At 47.3% G+C, this 17,134-nt stretch overlaps 1 protein-coding gene across 41 annotated transcripts in view; it reads right to left on the reverse strand.

Moving 5' to 3' along the window:
- Tcf7l2 (transcription factor 7 like 2) overlaps window positions 1-17,134 on the reverse strand; it is a 192,333-nt gene that overhangs the window by 6,246 nt on the left and 168,953 nt on the right. For 7 of the 41 annotated variants that reach the window (XM_028875110.2, XM_028875122.2, XM_028875101.2 and 4 more), the window contains 8 exons: window positions 16,411-16,513; window positions 14,443-14,529; window positions 9,087-9,212; window positions 8,354-8,513; window positions 7,866-7,973; window positions 3,472-3,520; window positions 2,847-2,897; window positions 1,519-1,591 (listed from right to left, as the gene is read on the reverse strand). In XM_028875110.2, the coding sequence (XP_028730943.1) occupies window positions 1,519-1,591; window positions 2,847-2,897; window positions 3,472-3,520; window positions 7,866-7,973; window positions 8,354-8,513; window positions 9,087-9,212; window positions 14,443-14,529; window positions 16,411-16,513 (757 nt within the window). Of the gene's footprint in view, window positions 1-804; window positions 879-1,518; window positions 1,592-2,846; window positions 2,898-3,471; window positions 3,521-7,865; window positions 7,974-8,353; window positions 8,514-9,086; window positions 9,228-14,442; window positions 14,530-16,410; window positions 16,514-17,134 lie in introns of those variants that run through there. The other 34 variants (XM_028875117.2, XM_028875128.2, XM_028875104.2 and 31 more) reach the window with 17 other exon arrangements.

Here is a 17,134-nt window from a genome sequence, read left to right on the forward strand (position 1 = left end):
ACTAGAGCGCATCCCTCCACCAAGAAGAAAGTACCTACACCTTCTCTGCCAGCACCCTGAGTTGGGAAAACTGCAGGCAGATCATGGGGTGCAATTTGGACTCTTCTGTACTGATCTGACGCATGCGGGGACCCACGCTACGCCTGCATATAGTCATAGTGGACTGTTTGCTCTGCAGGCAGGCAATGCTGCAGTACCCCGCTGCAGGCCTTGCTGCCCACAGGCTGTTAGCTGGTGCACGCCATTCAATGCCACGCTTCTTTTTCAGCACTGTAAAACAATGTCAGCTAACGAGCTCCTCCATACAGATAAGTGTTTTAAACATAAAACAACAAAGGGAGGTGGGGGGGAGGAGAGAGAGAAAAAAAGGATTTTTTTTTTTTAAGAAGCCTGCCCCAATGAGCTTCCATTGACACCTTTAACAAAGTGCACGGAATGCAACCACTGCCAGTGTAAGTTCTGACTCTTTCAGGCCCGGGAGATGACGCGAAGACTCTGCGTCATTCACTAGGCTGGCCAGTTCCAGGATGCTGGCTTTCAAAGCTGGAGCCTCAGTGCCTGTCTTCGTGTGTTAAGGTCATGGCTGTCAGCCCTTGCCACCAGGGACATGTTCTTCATAAGAACAGGGAGGGAAGACGGGAAAGGAAACGGTATGAAATTAGCAAGGAAAATCTGAAGAATGAGAGTTTATTAGTTATTGATGTTGGGAAAGTAGATGCGAATGAGGGCAAAATAAATCGACCCACTAAGTAGCGGAAGGACAGAAGGCTTTGATTGTTCCCAAGGCCTCGGAATGGTCATGTACCTGCAGGGTTTGCACCATAAAGTCTGTCGGTCAAGCCCGAACAGTGCCCGACACTTCTTTGGAGTATTTGCATCTGTTAGCATAAGGTAAACACAAAAAAAAAATACAACACAATGGTGGGTCGTGCTCAGTCGGATGTGAGATCTCCACTAATTGTTCTCTGCATCATCTGGGCTCTACTCGACAATCGTCCCTCATCAAGGGTTTGAAAGGAAGAGGCTTCTGTGAGCCAAACCAAAAAATAAATCAACTAAAACAATAAACACACACATACTACACACATACACACAAAGGAAAACAACAACCAGAAACAAAACAAAAAACAAAACAAAACAAAAACAATGGAAAATAAATAAAAAGAGAGAGAGAGAGAGAAGAGGAGGGGAGAAGGTGACGTCATTGGCTTCTACTTAGGCCAGGATGAGCACATCCTGGGCAGTCACGAGGAAGGGGGTTGGCAGGCAACATTCCCTGGTAGAGGGCACGCCGGAGCCTGAGTCTCGGCCTGAGGAGGCACACACTGTTTTACAGTGGCATTCTGGCTAGCAGCAGCTGGCAGACAAGCACATCCCTCGTGGAGCTCACACACTGGCAGTGTCCCCGCTCCCTGGTATTTCCTATGATCCACACACAAAGCTACAAAGCAACAGGCCAGAGGGGGGAGGAGGAGAGAGCTGCAAACCAGCACAGCGGATCTGGGAGACTATACACACCTGCAGGGGCCGCACCAGTTATTCTGCTGATCAAGGCCAAAGCGCGCTCGGCATTTCTTAGGAGCGCTCAGGTCTGAATGAGTTCAAGAAAGGAGCGAGCAGAGGAGGAGGAGGTGGGAGGCAGGGAGAGAGAGAGAGAGAGAGAGAGAGAGAGAGAGAGAGAGAGAGAGAGAGAGAGAAGGGAGGGAGGGGGAGAGAGATACAAACAAGAAAAAAATAAAAATAAAAAAGGGAATAAATCAAAGACCGGGTTACTAACAGCAAAATATTGATTTTTCTTTCTTTCTTTTTTAAAACTTTCTTTAATTATTAAAAAAAAAAGGTAAAAATCACACTTATTCAACTTGTGAAATTAGCTGTTGCAAATAAAGCTGCAGTATCCCTTATCAAGGACGGTCAGATCCAGTTCTAGCCGCCCACAGGACGGCCATAGGCAAGAACATGCTCTTTCGATTATTTTTTCCTCTTTTTGTTTACTTCTGTTTTTTTTTTTTAATTCTCAATTTTCTTTTTCTCAAAGAAGAAAATAAAGCGAGGGAAGGAGTTAAGTTCATCACATGCTTTTTTCTTCTGAGTACCACAGTTTTGAAAAGAAACAAAAAAAGCTACAAATAAACACAGAACAAAATGAAACGAAACAGAAAGAAATAAAGAAAGAAAAAGGTTGTGGGTATTGGGATATTGCAGCTTTTGGGAAGTTTGTCTTTTTTTAAATCTATTTTCATTAATATTAAGAGGGAAGACAGGGTAAACAGGCCATGAGATGAGCTGTTAAGTGTTAGAAGCTCCTAGCTTGGCATGGAAGCAGGCAGAGTCAGTAAACGGCTAGCAGATTTGCAAATGATAAAAGGCAAAAGGAAGAACAAACAAACAAAAAATAAATAAACAAAAAGCAAAGGGAAAAATAATCAAACTGCGACTGCATGCGGGCGTGAGGAAACTTAGTGGGCAACGGAAAAAGCCATTAGATTAAGGAGGTTTATTACTGAATTTTTTTTCCATTTTTTTTCTTTACCAGTCTCTTTTAAAGAAATACTGCATATTCAATTTGCACAGTTAGTTCAGCTCTAAACCACTGTCGTCGCTGCTTAGACAACTGTTATGGGAACAATAAGTAAATGAAACAGAAGTTAAAATAAAAAATAAATAAAACCAACCAAAGCAACTGGAAAAAAAAAATCTACTGAAACATAATGAAACCGTGTAGATGATCGTTTTAAAGGATGTTCAAATCTCATACGTGTTTAATGTTAATAAAACTATAAATGGCAAGAAAAATGAAAAAACAGTTTATCAACTATTTTAATGACTCAAAAGGACATTAGCACCTGTGATCGGAGGAAGTGAAAGGCAAGGATTTAGGAAACATTCGCTGTGTTCTGAAAAAAAAGAACAAATTACACAAAGTCTTCAAAATTTTTGTTTGTCTGTAAAAGCCTGGCCTTCTCAAGGGACCTTGATTGCCTATGCAGTATTTCTAGTTTCTTCTACTGAATGACAAACCTCCTTAATTTAAAATGGGTGCAATTTACCACTGTAAAGGCATGCATTGGAACATTCAGGAACAGCCAGTTACCCCAGCACTCACACACGCTCCTCCTGACCCCCTAGGCCCCTCCTCGTCCCTTCTCAGACACATACATAAGCAGGCTGTCCAAAGCCCGGCAGAGGCATGCCGACCACTGGCTCTCTAGTTACAGGCTTGGCAGTCATTTAAAAACACATTCCGCCAGAATTACAACGGGCTTTTCATGCGACAATGGATGTTACTAGCTTTAAAAGGGCAGTCATGAAGCAATTAATTAAAACGCATAAACGAAAAAGGCTCCCTAAGATAGGTTCCCCCACAACGTCCTGGCCTTGGATTTCTCCTGCCTCCCCCAGACGGAAGCCTGATGTAAGTGTGACCCTCCAACTAGTATTCCGTCCAACACCCTGAATACTGTCACTCACCATTGGTCTCACCCGGCTGCTTGTCCCGTTTCCTCTTCTTCTTCTTCCCCTGGATGAAGATGAAATGCAGGGAATTAGGTCAAGAAATGGACAAGCAGGGAGATGTCTGGACTCACATGGCAGGAGAACCAGGAGGGACCAGCTTGCTATCTCCACCTATCTCCTACATCTATGCAGTCTGCCACCATGCATCTAACCCTTGAACTCTGCCTAGCTGGAGGGACGTACGTATCTTGGAGAAAAGGGGAGGCCAGTAGGTAGATGTGGGAAGACCTCATGGCCTTCAGTCATCTTCAACCTAACCCAGGGCATCTGACTCCATAAAGGGGAAGAGGAGATCAGGGAGGGATAGAGAGTATGGTGGGAAGCAGGATGAGCACACTTCCAAGGGACACAGAGAAACCTGGAAGCCTCCAGTGGTTCACAGCTGCCCTACCTGCCCCACAGTCTCTCACCATGAAAGCCAAAGTGTTCCTCCCTCCCTGTCCTGAGTTGAGAGAGAAACAACTCTAGTTTTCTGTGGTAGTGGTTTCTTTCAGAAATGCAGTATGATCCTCCCTTTTACAAGATCTCTGCGAATGAAGTTCAGAGAGAACCAGTTGTTACCTGGGCTTCTTTCCAAATCACAGGGTGGACATGCATGGGCGAGGGGAGGCGCTGTCCCATGCTCTAATGTTAGATACAGGTATTCCTCTGATTGCACTCCAACAAACATGTCACTGGTCACAGAGGTCGTAATTCACAAATGCATGTGCATGCCCAGCTCTCGGGACATCAGAGCTTAACCCAGCCCACTTCAAACACGCACAGGGCAGCCTACAGGTGGGCAGAGTCATCTACCACGCAGCCTGCCTTATCAAAGTGTTGATCGGCTTGTGCCACTGGCTGCATACTTTCTTAAACGTGGAGAGTAGATCGGCTGCATGGTGTGCTTCCAGGCCACCGTGAAGTTGAAAAATTCTAAGACTAACTGTGGCAAACCATGGCATCTATATAATGCGTATTATCATGCTGTCAGAATGGCTAGCTCCTAACAAGTATTAAAATTATGGACTGTCATAAGGGTAGCTCTTCATTACAACAGCCACTCCTAACGCGATGGCCAGCGTTTGTCACATGAGGAGCCAGGCGTGACCCAACTGGCAGCAACTCTACAGGACACATGTGCGTCCTCATCACTCATCACAAACGAGGAAGCAGGCACAGAGAGGCAAGGCAGTGTCCTTGAGTTGGCACAGCTAAGATGAGGTGGAGCCAAAGTACAAGCCCGATGGTGTCAGAGCACTGCCCTCAGCCGTGGGCCCAGCCTTCTCCCGAGTCCTGTCTGTGACCCTTGATAGAAGCCCTTCTGATAGCTCAAGGGGGAGGAGACTTCCTTAAGTCACTGCCACTGCCAGCCTGGCCCTATCAAGTGAGCGAGCAAGGCTCTGGGGCACACTGTCCCACTGCAGGGCTGTCGGGAGGCAGCTGTGGTCCTACAAATCTGTGTGCTTCAGGATATGTAAATGTCGCCACCTTTGCTTAAAGGTTTTCATGGGACAGGGACGTCGATACCAAAAAGAAAAGGACAGGGATGATGTGTAGCAAGCCCAAGGTTGTGCCAGGCTTGGATGAGTCCAACTACTTCGGAGAGAGCTGCTCTACCCTCTAGGGGTATGGGGTCTGCGTCACTGGGGCAGTGCTATGGCTCTCCATGCAGCTATACAACAGATCCTTTTATGTTTCTTGGCACACGAAGGAAAAACAATGGAAGCATGCCATGTGCCTCCTCAGAGTGGGCAAGAGGAGCCAGAAGAAAGGTGGTCTAGCCTGAGGTTGCCTGTATCTCCCCCTTACCCCCCCCCACTCCAGGGCCATCTCATGGTCCCCTACAGAATTCTCTGCTGTGTACTGACATCTGGAGTACAGGTCATGTCTATGACTGAGCAAAGTGCTGTGCAGACCACTGGCTTCTAGTGGACAGGGTCGGTGTTTTCATGGAAGAAGACACGAGCTATAAGGGGGGCCACTTCCTCTTTAAAGGTAACAGAAAGAGAGAAAGCATAAGAAATGAGAGCGAGAGAAAGAAATCAAGTAGACATACACAACCTTTAATAAAGGAAGGGAGGAATGCTCTATGGTGACGCCTGGCCAGCTAGCTGCTTCTATGGCTCCCAGCTAGCTTCTCTTGGGTCCTAAAGAACAGGCCAAGTCTGAGCAGCCAGGTGGGGTTTTGCTCCAACACACTTCCCTAAGGTAGTGAGTGACATAAAGGCTCTAAGTCCCACTTGGCTGGAAAGGCAAGAAAGGCTGGTTCAGAACACATCTCCCCAGGAGAGCCGGTTTGACTTCACAGTGGCCACAGCAGAACCTCCATTGTCAAGCTGGTGAAAAAGGAGTGCCAGCAAGTTCCCACCACCATCAAACTCAAAAGAGCTGCAGGTACGAGCTCCCTGACCCCAAGTGTGTTCCCTGGAGTCTGGAAGGAAGGAGCGAGCACGCGTTCCCACACCTGTGTCATGAGATGTTCAAACAGGAACCTGCAAGTTCCTGCAGCCCTCTCCCCTCAGCAGCTCCCCATTGTCCAAGCCACCTTCCAACGCAGAGTGGAAGTCAGCACAGGCGGGTGTGGACCTTCGGAAAAATCTAGAAAGCACATCACAGGATGACCCCCTGCAAGCCAAACATAGAATGCTTCTGACTCTGTCACCAAGTCTGACTGTGCAACCCCAGGAGGCATCGTGTAATGGCACATAGTCCACACGGGGCAGTTTTTATGTGAAGGGCCTATGAAGACACAGATGCCTGGGATGCCTTGGGATACGGTAGCTATGGAGAAGCTGAATCCTGCTCTGGGACACCTTCTCGGTGACTCCAGGATGGGATGTGTAAGGAGTCAGGGTTGGATTAGAGTTGAACTCTGTGAGCTCCCAGAAGTCAGGGGGACAGCTGTCCTGAGGTGATATGGCTGAATATGTGCAGGAGGGTGCCTGCTGCTGAAGGGTCACCTGGGATTGGCTTGGGTACACAAGACAGTCTGTGGGAGGGTTCAACTCCTTGTCTCTTCCTTTCAGCCCCAGAAGAAAGGTGTCCTAGCAGCACACACAAAGACAAGCGGAAGGGTCTCACACAGCTAAGAGCTCACGAGGCTTATCTGCTGGCGACAAGGGCCACTCTCTCAAGACCGGAAGTGCTGTCCAGGGCAGGGAGGCCTGGAGGGCCATGGGTAGGGGCACTGCTGGGAAGCCCAGGTGAGCCAGCTCCAGCCTTACAGGTATGAGGAAAAAGAGGGAAGGAAATTCAAAGAGCTAGCGCATCCAAAGAGGATACCAATGGAACGGAGTCCATCTTCCCATCTTCCCAATGGCACCATTAGGCATTCTCCTGCCTCCGTGACCTTCCCAAGAGGGAAGAGGAAAGGGAGCCTGTGATGTCAGCAAGGCAGGTTTGATTTTGACATCAGAGTGAGTGAAGGAGAAATTTCATGAGTGAAAATAAGATGCAGTGAAGACACAAAGCAAGAGACATGTTACCCACCCACAGAGGGAAGAGGCCCAGAACTCAGAGCTGCTGGGCAAAATACAGGATATCAGAACTAATGGCGAGCAGTGGGTGACAGAGGGCTCCAGAACAGTGAATTTGTTGTGTGCCATCAATGCAAGTAGTGAAAACAACAGTCCTATTAAGATGATGTTTAAGAAGCCAAGAAAGAAAATCAAGAAATCTTGATTTGCCAACAGAGCCCCGAAGCACACATATCATGTGACAGATGAGTCATGTGATACACACCCTCTCTACCTCTGATAAAGAGTCATTTCATCTTCCCTACCAAAAGACGATGTCTACTGGCTACTTTCAGGAATATTCCCATCATGCCTTCCTCGGGATGAAACAGGCTTCCAGCTCCTGTGACAGCCTGGCCTGGTTTTCCTCCCCGAGGCTCCAGGCCCTGCTGGAAGGCCTGTGAGGAGTTAAATATGCCCCACCCCTCCATCTAGTGTGGTTTCTAAAGCTATTCACCGATGGCAGGGCTTAATCGGAATGCAAGTCCTTTTGGATGTGTTCTGGAGCTCCACTTTTTCTAAGAGGTAGGCAAAGAAGTACAGACCACGCCCGCCCCCCGCCCCCCGCCCCCCGCCCCGGCCCCCCCCCCGCCCCCGCCCATGTCAGTCTCCAGAATCCCTTGTGGGAACATGGATGCCAGCTTCCTCCCTGCTTCCTGAGGAGTGACCGACCATCCGCTAACACAACAGAGTCACTCTGGAAGCCAAGCTCCTTGATTAGGGGTTCCCAGAAGTAGACAGAATGAATGGTCTGGAGGCCTGGTTCAAGCAGGCAATAACCCATCCTCTGGGTCCGTGCAGACACACAATATAGCCACCAAGGCTGAATTCCCTAGGAAGCAGTCCACATACATAGTTATCCCGCGCAGACCAGCCAGGATACAGCTGCATGTGAAGCTGTCGTTCCTTCCGGGCCAGCTCGTAGTACTTTGCTTGCTCTTCCCTGGACAGGGCATGCCACTGCAGAGGACATGGGACAGAGACAGAAAGACATGCAGAAAAATCACAAACTACATCATGGCAATGAATGAGACATGATGCTACGGGTGTAAGACTATCCAGACAGACATGGCAGAAGGCGCAGGTGCCGACAGCTTGCTTGGTCCTGGCACTAACGGTAGCGCCCAGAGGAAACATGTCTGTCCTCTCTGCCCTTCTGTCCTCAGCTGTGTCTGCAGCAGGAAGATGCGGGATGTGGATGTGGCTATCCTAAATGCTGTTCGAAAGCACAGCGCTCTTGACCAGTGGAGGCCATACCAGGACTCAAGGTGGCAGGGTTGGGGACAATGCTCTACAGAGCAAGGTGCAAAGGGACACCCGTCACTGTCCGGTCCACCTACCCTGCGCCCGAGGATCTGGTTAATGGCTGCGCTTTCCTTGAGTGTGCACTCGGCCACCACCTTCGCTCTCATTTCCTTCATATACAACATGAATGCATTAAGGGGCTTCTTTATGTGGGGCTTTTTCTTTTCTTCTTCCTTTTTGGAGTCCTGATGCTTTCTGGATAGAGACAAAAGGAGATGGACACACAGCATCCGATGAACAACAGCGCAGTCAGCGTCCCCCAAAGCAGAGCCCACGATCCTTCTCCTTCCCACCCAAGCCTGGCAGTTTCAGATAAAAAGTTCATGTCCGCTTTCAGACCTTCCCACCCCAGAGTGTGGGCCGTGGGACAGACACGGTTGGAGGAGGAGGCTGGGCTGGTGAGAGATTCTGATATCACTTCCTTGCAATTTGCAAATAGACATTTCCCAGGGTACAGGGAAAGTACAGGGTGGTAGACCCCACTTTCCAGGGTTCCGTCCTGCTTGCTGAACAAAGCTCCAAATACAACCCACAGTCTCTTCAAATATACACTATGGAGATCTCTGTTCTGAGCAGCAGTGTGACTATTAGTGAGACCTGCTAGAGAGCATGTCCTCCTTTATAGGAAGCCAGGGGCCATATGGACTGGGTGCTTACTAGGGCCCAACAGGAGAAGCTGACCTCAGCCGGAAAGCTACCAAGCAGTGGCCATGTGGCGGTGCATCACACAGGCCACAGAGCATGAAACGACACAATGGTAGCACTTACGAGCTATGGAGTGAGCCGACGTCACTCTGTGAGGATTCCTGCTTGACTGTTGGTGTGACGATGGCCGGATGGGGGATGCCGGTCGTGTGGAGAGTATGATGGGGAGGGACCATATGGGGAGGGAACCTAGAAGACAGAAAGCTGTGTAAATCGTCAGAATCAAAATGAATGAATGAGGAGGGATGTGTACACACAATTAAAAAAAAAAGCGCAGTAACATTCACATGAAAGCAACCCAAGGCATATGAAACCTGTCAGCATTAATTAGTGATAAATTAAACATAATGATTCTCATAATGTCATTAAAGCTTATCTTCCCCTTCATTATTGCTACTGACATGAGACATTACGATTTTTAACATCTTTAGCAAAAGACAAATTCAACTGATGTACTTGGGCGGAAAAGTGGGCTTGGACGACCAGCCAGAAATGGCACGTCCACTTGTTTCTGAGGCCTGGGCTGCGGCCCCTCAGAAGACAATTTCCTAAGTACTGATCAGCTCTGAAAGGACAGGTGACAGCGTTTGTGGTGTACTGACAGCTAAATAAAATATTAACGTGGTTGAAATGTATATACATGTCTTGACAATGCTCTGCATGCCTCATTAGTCCTCATTCTGGTGATGGAGAGCAATCAAATTTTCATTTTTTCTTTTGTCGCTGTGCCCACCATTTCAGAGTAATAGGAGAGACTGAGACACAGAGAGAAAAATTCTGATAGCTCCTGCGTGACTCTCATCATAAACCATGGGCATTTTGAATAAATTTGTATTTTTTTTTTTTTTAAGAAAAATGGGGAGACACACACACAAGCACTGAATTTCGATTTATATGTCCTTTCTCCTCGAAGATTCTTACTTTTACTTAGTGTATTATACGCACATCACTCAAAAAGCCTTGTAAATGATAGAAATTGTGATCACGGGAAAGACAAGGTTAACAGCACTTGCTTCTGAGAAAGTCCCCAGAACACACTTCCGTTCTTGAACTGGCAGTTCCGACACACAAATTTGCTGGGACACAAAAGCTGGTTTCAGCTCCACAGGACCAATGGCTGACAAATTGTATGTTTTGTTTGTGCTGGTGGAAAACACCTCCTCAACTAAAGTAACACACAGTGTCTAGAAAAACAGGGCAAAGGAGGGAAGGGCAGAATGCCCAAGCGGGGTGAAGAGAAGCCGACCGAGGCCACGGCTGTGCCTCTAATAAGGCTAAGCCAGAAGAGGACAACTGCCCCCCCCCGGGGGGGGGCCAGCAGAGACCGGCACCCTGCTCTTGAGAAAGCCAGTTCGGGGAGGGAGGGCTCTTGGTGAGGCATCGTCGTCGTGATGGCTATTTCAAAGGAATCTTGTATTTATTTAAAGAGTTCTTTCATAAGTGGATCAGAGAAATAAATAATATAACAAATGTTCAACTGAAAAGGGATTTCAAAAAATTAGAGAATGAACAGGCTCAGTCCATCTTAACAGAGACGAAAATACCCATGAAGAATGTTGGTCTTTTGGGGGGTCCCAGAGTCACTGTGTATACCTGCCTCAGAAATTCCACCCTCTACTGCAGCAGCCTGGAGTTTAGAAACAATGGCATGCCTTAATAGCAGTCAGAGATGTGTGTGTGTGTGTGTGTGTGTGTGTGTGTGTGTGTGGTAACAACCAACCCTACTCCTGTCCCCTCAAAAACCAAAAACCAAAAGGGAAGAAAGGAAGAAAAGCAAACCTTAGCTCTCAGGTTACACCCTGCTCCTCCCACTGCTCCCAGGCTGCGGAGCAAAGGCAAGTGAGAAAGCTATGTTCTTGGAGGCCCTTTGGGGGAAGGTGGGTGGAGTGACCGACGTTCTTGTGTAACTGTCTCAAATACATATGTTCCTTTCCTGCAGTGTGAGAGAGAGTACGTGTGCACACACACCAGGGAGAGAAAGACAGAAAAACCGTGTGGGAGTGTGTGCTTGCCTGTGTGCATGCATACACACAAATTCCAGGCAAAGGCAACAAGACTCGAGCACATTTTAGGGTGAGGGGATCTGGGTGCCACTCGTGAGTCCCTTGACCTCTATACATGTTGGTACATGTGAAAAATGCGCATCAGCAGAAAAACTGTGTGTTGGTAAGTGTGTGGCCCATGAGGTACATATACCTTCACGCCTTTCTGCAGACAACTGTTTCATGAAATGCAATAAACACCCTCAAAAAATTCCAAGCAGCTCATTATATACCCCCGTCTGCTTTTATGGCTCCAAGCCAGAATATAATGATGAACCTTAACTTGTTAAGGACAACTAATTTTTGTTTCTGGCTGTCTCAGGGGCCTCTCTCATACTCACGCTCACTTTGCTTCACTGTTGACACATTTCTGTTAGCTGCATGTCATCTGTCGGCCTTGACTCTATGCACAAGCAGTAGGATGCATTTTCCCGTGCAACAATCCTGCTTTGAGTTGCATTAGGATTGTCATTATTCCCTCATTTCCCCCCTTGCACTTGTAACATTTCATCTCTTCCTGCCTTATTTTTTGTGAGCCACGGTGCACCCACATTATGGTTTATACATGATCTCGCTCCCTTTGAAGCCGGCAGATTTCAGGGCCCGCTCTCGTCATGAGAAGAGCCTTGCCCAATTTAGCAGGCTGAGGGCCCGGAGCTCCAACATCTCAATCTAAAGGGGGTCACAGGGTGGCACAAGTGAGTGTCAGCAAGAGCTGTTTAATTGCCAATCTAGGCTTCTCCATGGTGTTTAAAGTATAATGACCCATCACTTAATTCTGAGAAGTCCTGGCCCTGCTGCTGAATAGAATAAATATCAAAGGGTGTTCTGGAGCGGGGCAAGCTGCCTACATTTGCTATAACTGCCATACATATAATAGACCTATACTTCTGTCGCCCCATTACCACAATAATGTATTTAATTTGCTGTATACTCTTTTTAACTAGCTATCTTTCATTTGGCCTACCTGGGGAATTGGCCACCTCCCCCCATGTACCACCAGCCCCTAACCTTTCTTCCCACCACCCCCTTCCTTTCCTCCACCCCCTGCGACCTATAAATCATCAGCTAGCCTCCTAATGATAATTCAATCAATAAGCTTAACCCCCAATCCCTATCCTACGATTACTTCATTGCTTTCAACCTTTGGATGCCCTGAACAAACAAGCAGGAGGAAGAATCAGGAGCAGCATGTGAATGCTGGGACGGAGTTAGGATCCTAAGCTGCCCCTCCCTCTCCTCCTAGGAGGTTTCCCATTCGCTCCCACACTGTACGGGGACTGTGACGACATCATTTAGCATGTATAACCTTTCTACTTTCTCCAGCCGAGAGGACACAGAAAATCATTTTCCTGCGTAGTTCATACAGGCATGGATTCTGAGATTTAGGTGATACATCACATGTTGGGAATGGATCTTTCAAGCTGCATAACATTCACGGAGTAGCTATAAACTCTGGCCACACCACAGCCTGCTTCTCTCAGTGGGTGTGAAGCTCACTGTGCCCACGACAAAACTTGCTACCCTGCAAGCAGGGAAAGCAGCATTCCGGGCAATCTGCAGCCCCCTCTCTCATTTTGGCTCCCAGTGTTGCCACAGAACACAGAGGCAGAGGCAGGGGGACAGCATCCTTGCCGTGTGCTGCATGCTAATTGAATCACGTGGCATCATCAAAATGGATTGGTTGCTTCAGCCCATCAGGAAAGTCTAAACCTCCACCGATTTAATTAACTCAACCGAAAATCAGATGAACAGAAAATAAAACTATCATTAGGGGCAATTAGTGACTACTTAAACATACTGCTGCCAACCAGTTTGTAAATAAACTAGCAGTCGCTGAGAAATTAGCCAGAATTAATTAGAAAGAGGAAGATGAGTCCTGGGGATACATATGTACAGTGTATGTACGCTTAAATAAGGATCTGTAGGAATGGATGCACACATAATTTCTTCTCAACTTTCAAGGATTTAGCAGCATTGTGTAGGTCAATAGCATGGCCACCGGGCATGTGTCCTAAGTCTTTCAATGTGCTCAGTCCAACTTGAGATGCACTTTAGAGTATAAATGCATGTCACATGTGAAAGCTAAGTTAAGAAAAAAAGAAAATAAGAGTGGTCGCTGTGGCATGTTGAAAAGACAATAGTGCAGCCACACAGTATGACTGATGAATATAACATGCCATTAAAACAATTTCACCACGGGGTAATAGAAGGTGGGGGGCGACCTTCTTAAAGTGATATCGTCATGAAAAGTGGGGGGAGGGGGAGAAAAATGTGAACTTAATGTTAAGTGCAAAATATAATATGGATCCCGTGAAATTTCTACTGGACACTGTTGATCTGAGGGATACAGCTTATTATAGACTCTGAACCGGAATCTGAACTTTCAAAACACCCATCAACTTTTTTTCTCAAATCTCTGAATTATAGTCATAACGTTATCCTCACCTCCTTCTTTCTTACCAGAGGACAACAGAGAAACAATGACTTCAGAAGCACCGCCCACTCTAGCCACTTCCCCTTGAAGCACCGCCCACTCTAGCCACTTCCCCTTGAAGCACCGCCCACTCTAGCCACTTCCCCCTGAAGCACCGCCCACTCTAGCCACTTCCCCCTGAAGCACCGCCCACTCTAGGCACTTCCCCTTGAAGCACCGCCCACTCTAGCCACTTCCCCCTGAAGCACCGCCCACTCTAGCCACTTCCCCTGAAGCACCGCCCACTCTAGGCACTTCCCCCTGAAGCACCGCCCACTCAGCCACTTCCCCTGAAGCACCGCCCACTCTAGGCACTTCCCCTGAAGCACCGCCCACTCTAGCCACTTCCCCCTGAAGCACCGCCCACTCTAGCCACTTCCCCCTGAAGCACCGCCCACTCTAGCCACTTCCCCCCGAAGCACCGCCCACTCTAGCTGCTTTGCCCAGACTTTGTTGTTTTCAATATTTATTTATTTTAATGTGTATGAATGTGTGCGCCTGCATATATGAGCACCGCATGCATGCATGCCTGTTGCTAGTGGAGACCAGAAGGGGGCACTGGATTCTTGGAAGTGGAGTTACAAACAGTTGTGAACTGTCACGTGGGTGCTGGGAACTGAACCCAGGTCTTTTTCATGAGCAGCAAGTGCTCTTCACTGCCGAGCTGCTGCCAGCCCTACCCTGCCTTCTTAATCTGTGACGCTTTGTTGCTCTATGGAGAGACTCCGCAAGTCTTGGACAGGCAATCACTTACCTTGAAAGGTCAAGGCAACGTTTTGGGATTTTCTAGGAGGGAAGTCAAATGAACATTGGTCTGTATTATTATACCCACACGTGCTCATAGGCCCTGGTGGCCTAGTGGCTGCCTAGAGGGGCTTTCTGAGAGGTCACTGAAACTCACCTAGACATAGAAGCGTTGACTGTCAGCGCTGTGGGGTAGGGGTGTCTGAACCCTCCTGTCGTGATTGGGTACACAGGCTGACCTTGCCTACAAAGAAGGGGTACAAAAAGTGAGAGACTAGAAATGAGGCTGGGGGTGGGAATGAGGAAAGGAAGAAGAGGGGAAGTTCTCTCTGCACAGTAAAGCTTTATTCTCATTTGATCAGAACAAAAATCTTGGGGATTGTACAGGCAGGATCAAAGGGAAGAAACACAGAACAATTTGAATGCCATAAATCTGATAGGAATGGCTAATTAAATTTTATAACCTCTGCTTATGTCAATAGAGACCCTCTCCCCAAGCTGAGACTAGGTGTTTTGTTGTAATAATTAAAGGCGAAGTCTCGCTTCCTTTAATGGAGCCATCACACTAATTGAGGGCTACACATCCAAAGGAAAACAATAATGAATGTAAATTTATACCAAAATAAAGTACAGCGAATCAAAGGACTTCAGTTGCGCTTTGGGCCTCTTTCGGTATTTAGATCTCGGTGAGAAAACATTAAATTAACAGAGCTTAATTTGTAGCCTTTTGTCAAATTAACAAGTGTTGACAAGAGTTACCAGGGGGGGAGAGTCCCCAAGAAGAATTGTGGGTAACCAATAGACAATCACACCTCATTACAATAATTAAAAAATACAGCAACATGCAGAACAGCATCCTCATGAAAGACACACAACTTTTCCTGACAGAGGGTTGCCTGAGTTGGCTCTTCCTTTTTATCCAGCCTTCAGTATCTCCCCATCTGAAGACTGAACTACTGAGGATCAGCCCCATCAAGTGGAGAAGACGCAGAAGAAGCAGGTTCAACCCTCATGTCTACCTCACCAAACAAAAATAAGACAAAGAAACAGAAACCGCACCCACAATTGGTACTTAACGTAGCCACTGCATTGGCACAACCTGTTGTTTTCAAATGGGCAAACAGCACAGGGTTTGTTCAGCTGGAGAAAGGCTAGAATGGGGTACGATTCCCAATTTTACTGCCTTTAGGACTGTGAAAGTCTGTCTTCTGTAAGATCCAGAACTGACAGTTTGACCAGGATTTGCTTCTTTCAGCATTCAACATTGCTCTATGTTTTCTAAAGCTAGCTGTCACTGATAAAATGGAGAAAGAGATGCCTCAAAGTAGATAATCTCAAACACGATGTGCATGCTCATGCACGTGCTACACGGCACAAGGTACTCTTAGCCATGGAAGGCCTTTCTGCCCTGATTTCTAAACACATCATACTTTAAAGTTGTAAGTGGCAGCCAAATTGTTTGGGCATCCCAGCTCCTGAATGCTAACGGGGAGGGCTGTTCTGCTTGTCCCTCTGTAACTCACAGTTGGCTAAAGCATTAGCCATGCAAAGACTCAGAGATGCTGGACCGACGGCAGGAGTTTCCTTCCACTGCTGCCGTCTGCCTTCACAGGGAAGCTTTAAACGGCAGCTGCGATCCGTGGGCTGAAGGGAAAAAAACCTTCACTCCCACTCCAAGAGAGAGCTCAGCCCCACAACACGAGTCCAGTTTGGGCTGCCACTGGCGGAAGGACCGAAGTCAGCCTTACTATTACTAGCCTTCTGCAGTTCTCAAAGTGGCTTAAGAACATCTTTGGGGACCATGGGTTCAGAGTGCCAGTTACCACTGACCCTTTTCAACACAGCTCATTGAAATGGTGTGATTTCTGCAAATCCACAGGATACCTCAACAGCATCTTCCTTGTGCTATTCTATCAGCTGTCCCTCTGTAAACATGCATCTCCCATGCTTACACACACACACACACACACACACACAGACATATACACATGCACACAGAGACATAGACACACACACAGACGTACACACACAGACAGACACATACATAGACAGAGACACACACACAATAATAATAAGCATGCTCATGCAAGAAACAAAAAGGGAATTAAAAACTGAAGCTGCTTACTGTGGTACTAACCATCCTAGCGGATGGGGGATTTGTCCTACAGTGCCGGGTGACAGTGGGTAATACGGAGAAATATCTGGAGGATGCGGAGGCCGTGGGATTCCTGGAGAAGAAGCAATGGGTTTTAGGTATGAAGGAAGAGTGAACAGGCCAGAAGGATTGTGGAGGGAGGGGAGCAGGAAACTAATAAGGAAAGGGGTTGTCTCAAATCCCAGCTGGGGGTCATTCCCAACACCGGGGAGAGGGCTGTCCCGGCTTTCTTCTCATTTTCCTACAGCGTCAGTTTGCACAGTGAGTTAGCTCATCCTGGATGGACTGGTGTGATTGAGTGAATGAGACCAAGAAGATGCCATCGTGGCTATTTTTGCCTTATGTGACTAAAGTGATTACTTCAAGTTTAAAAAAAAATCTAAAAAGCTTGGCACACTGCAGGTGAGCAAGTCGTAATTATTAATTCCTTTTGCTTTGCTACTTGGTCCATTGCCCTTTATTTTGAGTGGCTTGCCTATGTGGGAGTTATACTTCTGATTTGTAAGGCTTAATTAATTGATTTTAGTGTTTTGAGACAGGGTCTAACTACACAGCCCACGTTGACTTTGAACTCACAGTTTCCTAAGTGCTGTGATTATAGGCATGTCTTGTAAAAGTTATGACTCAGAGAAGTGACTGATTTCTCTCAAAAGACTCAGCTCCCATAGCTGGCCAATTTCTCCATGAAGAGAAA

This window comes from Peromyscus leucopus, chromosome 1 (assembly GCF_004664715.2).
Source record: "Peromyscus leucopus breed LL Stock chromosome 1, UCI_PerLeu_2.1, whole genome shotgun sequence".
Classification (NCBI taxonomy): domain Eukaryota; kingdom Metazoa; phylum Chordata; class Mammalia; order Rodentia; family Cricetidae; genus Peromyscus; species Peromyscus leucopus.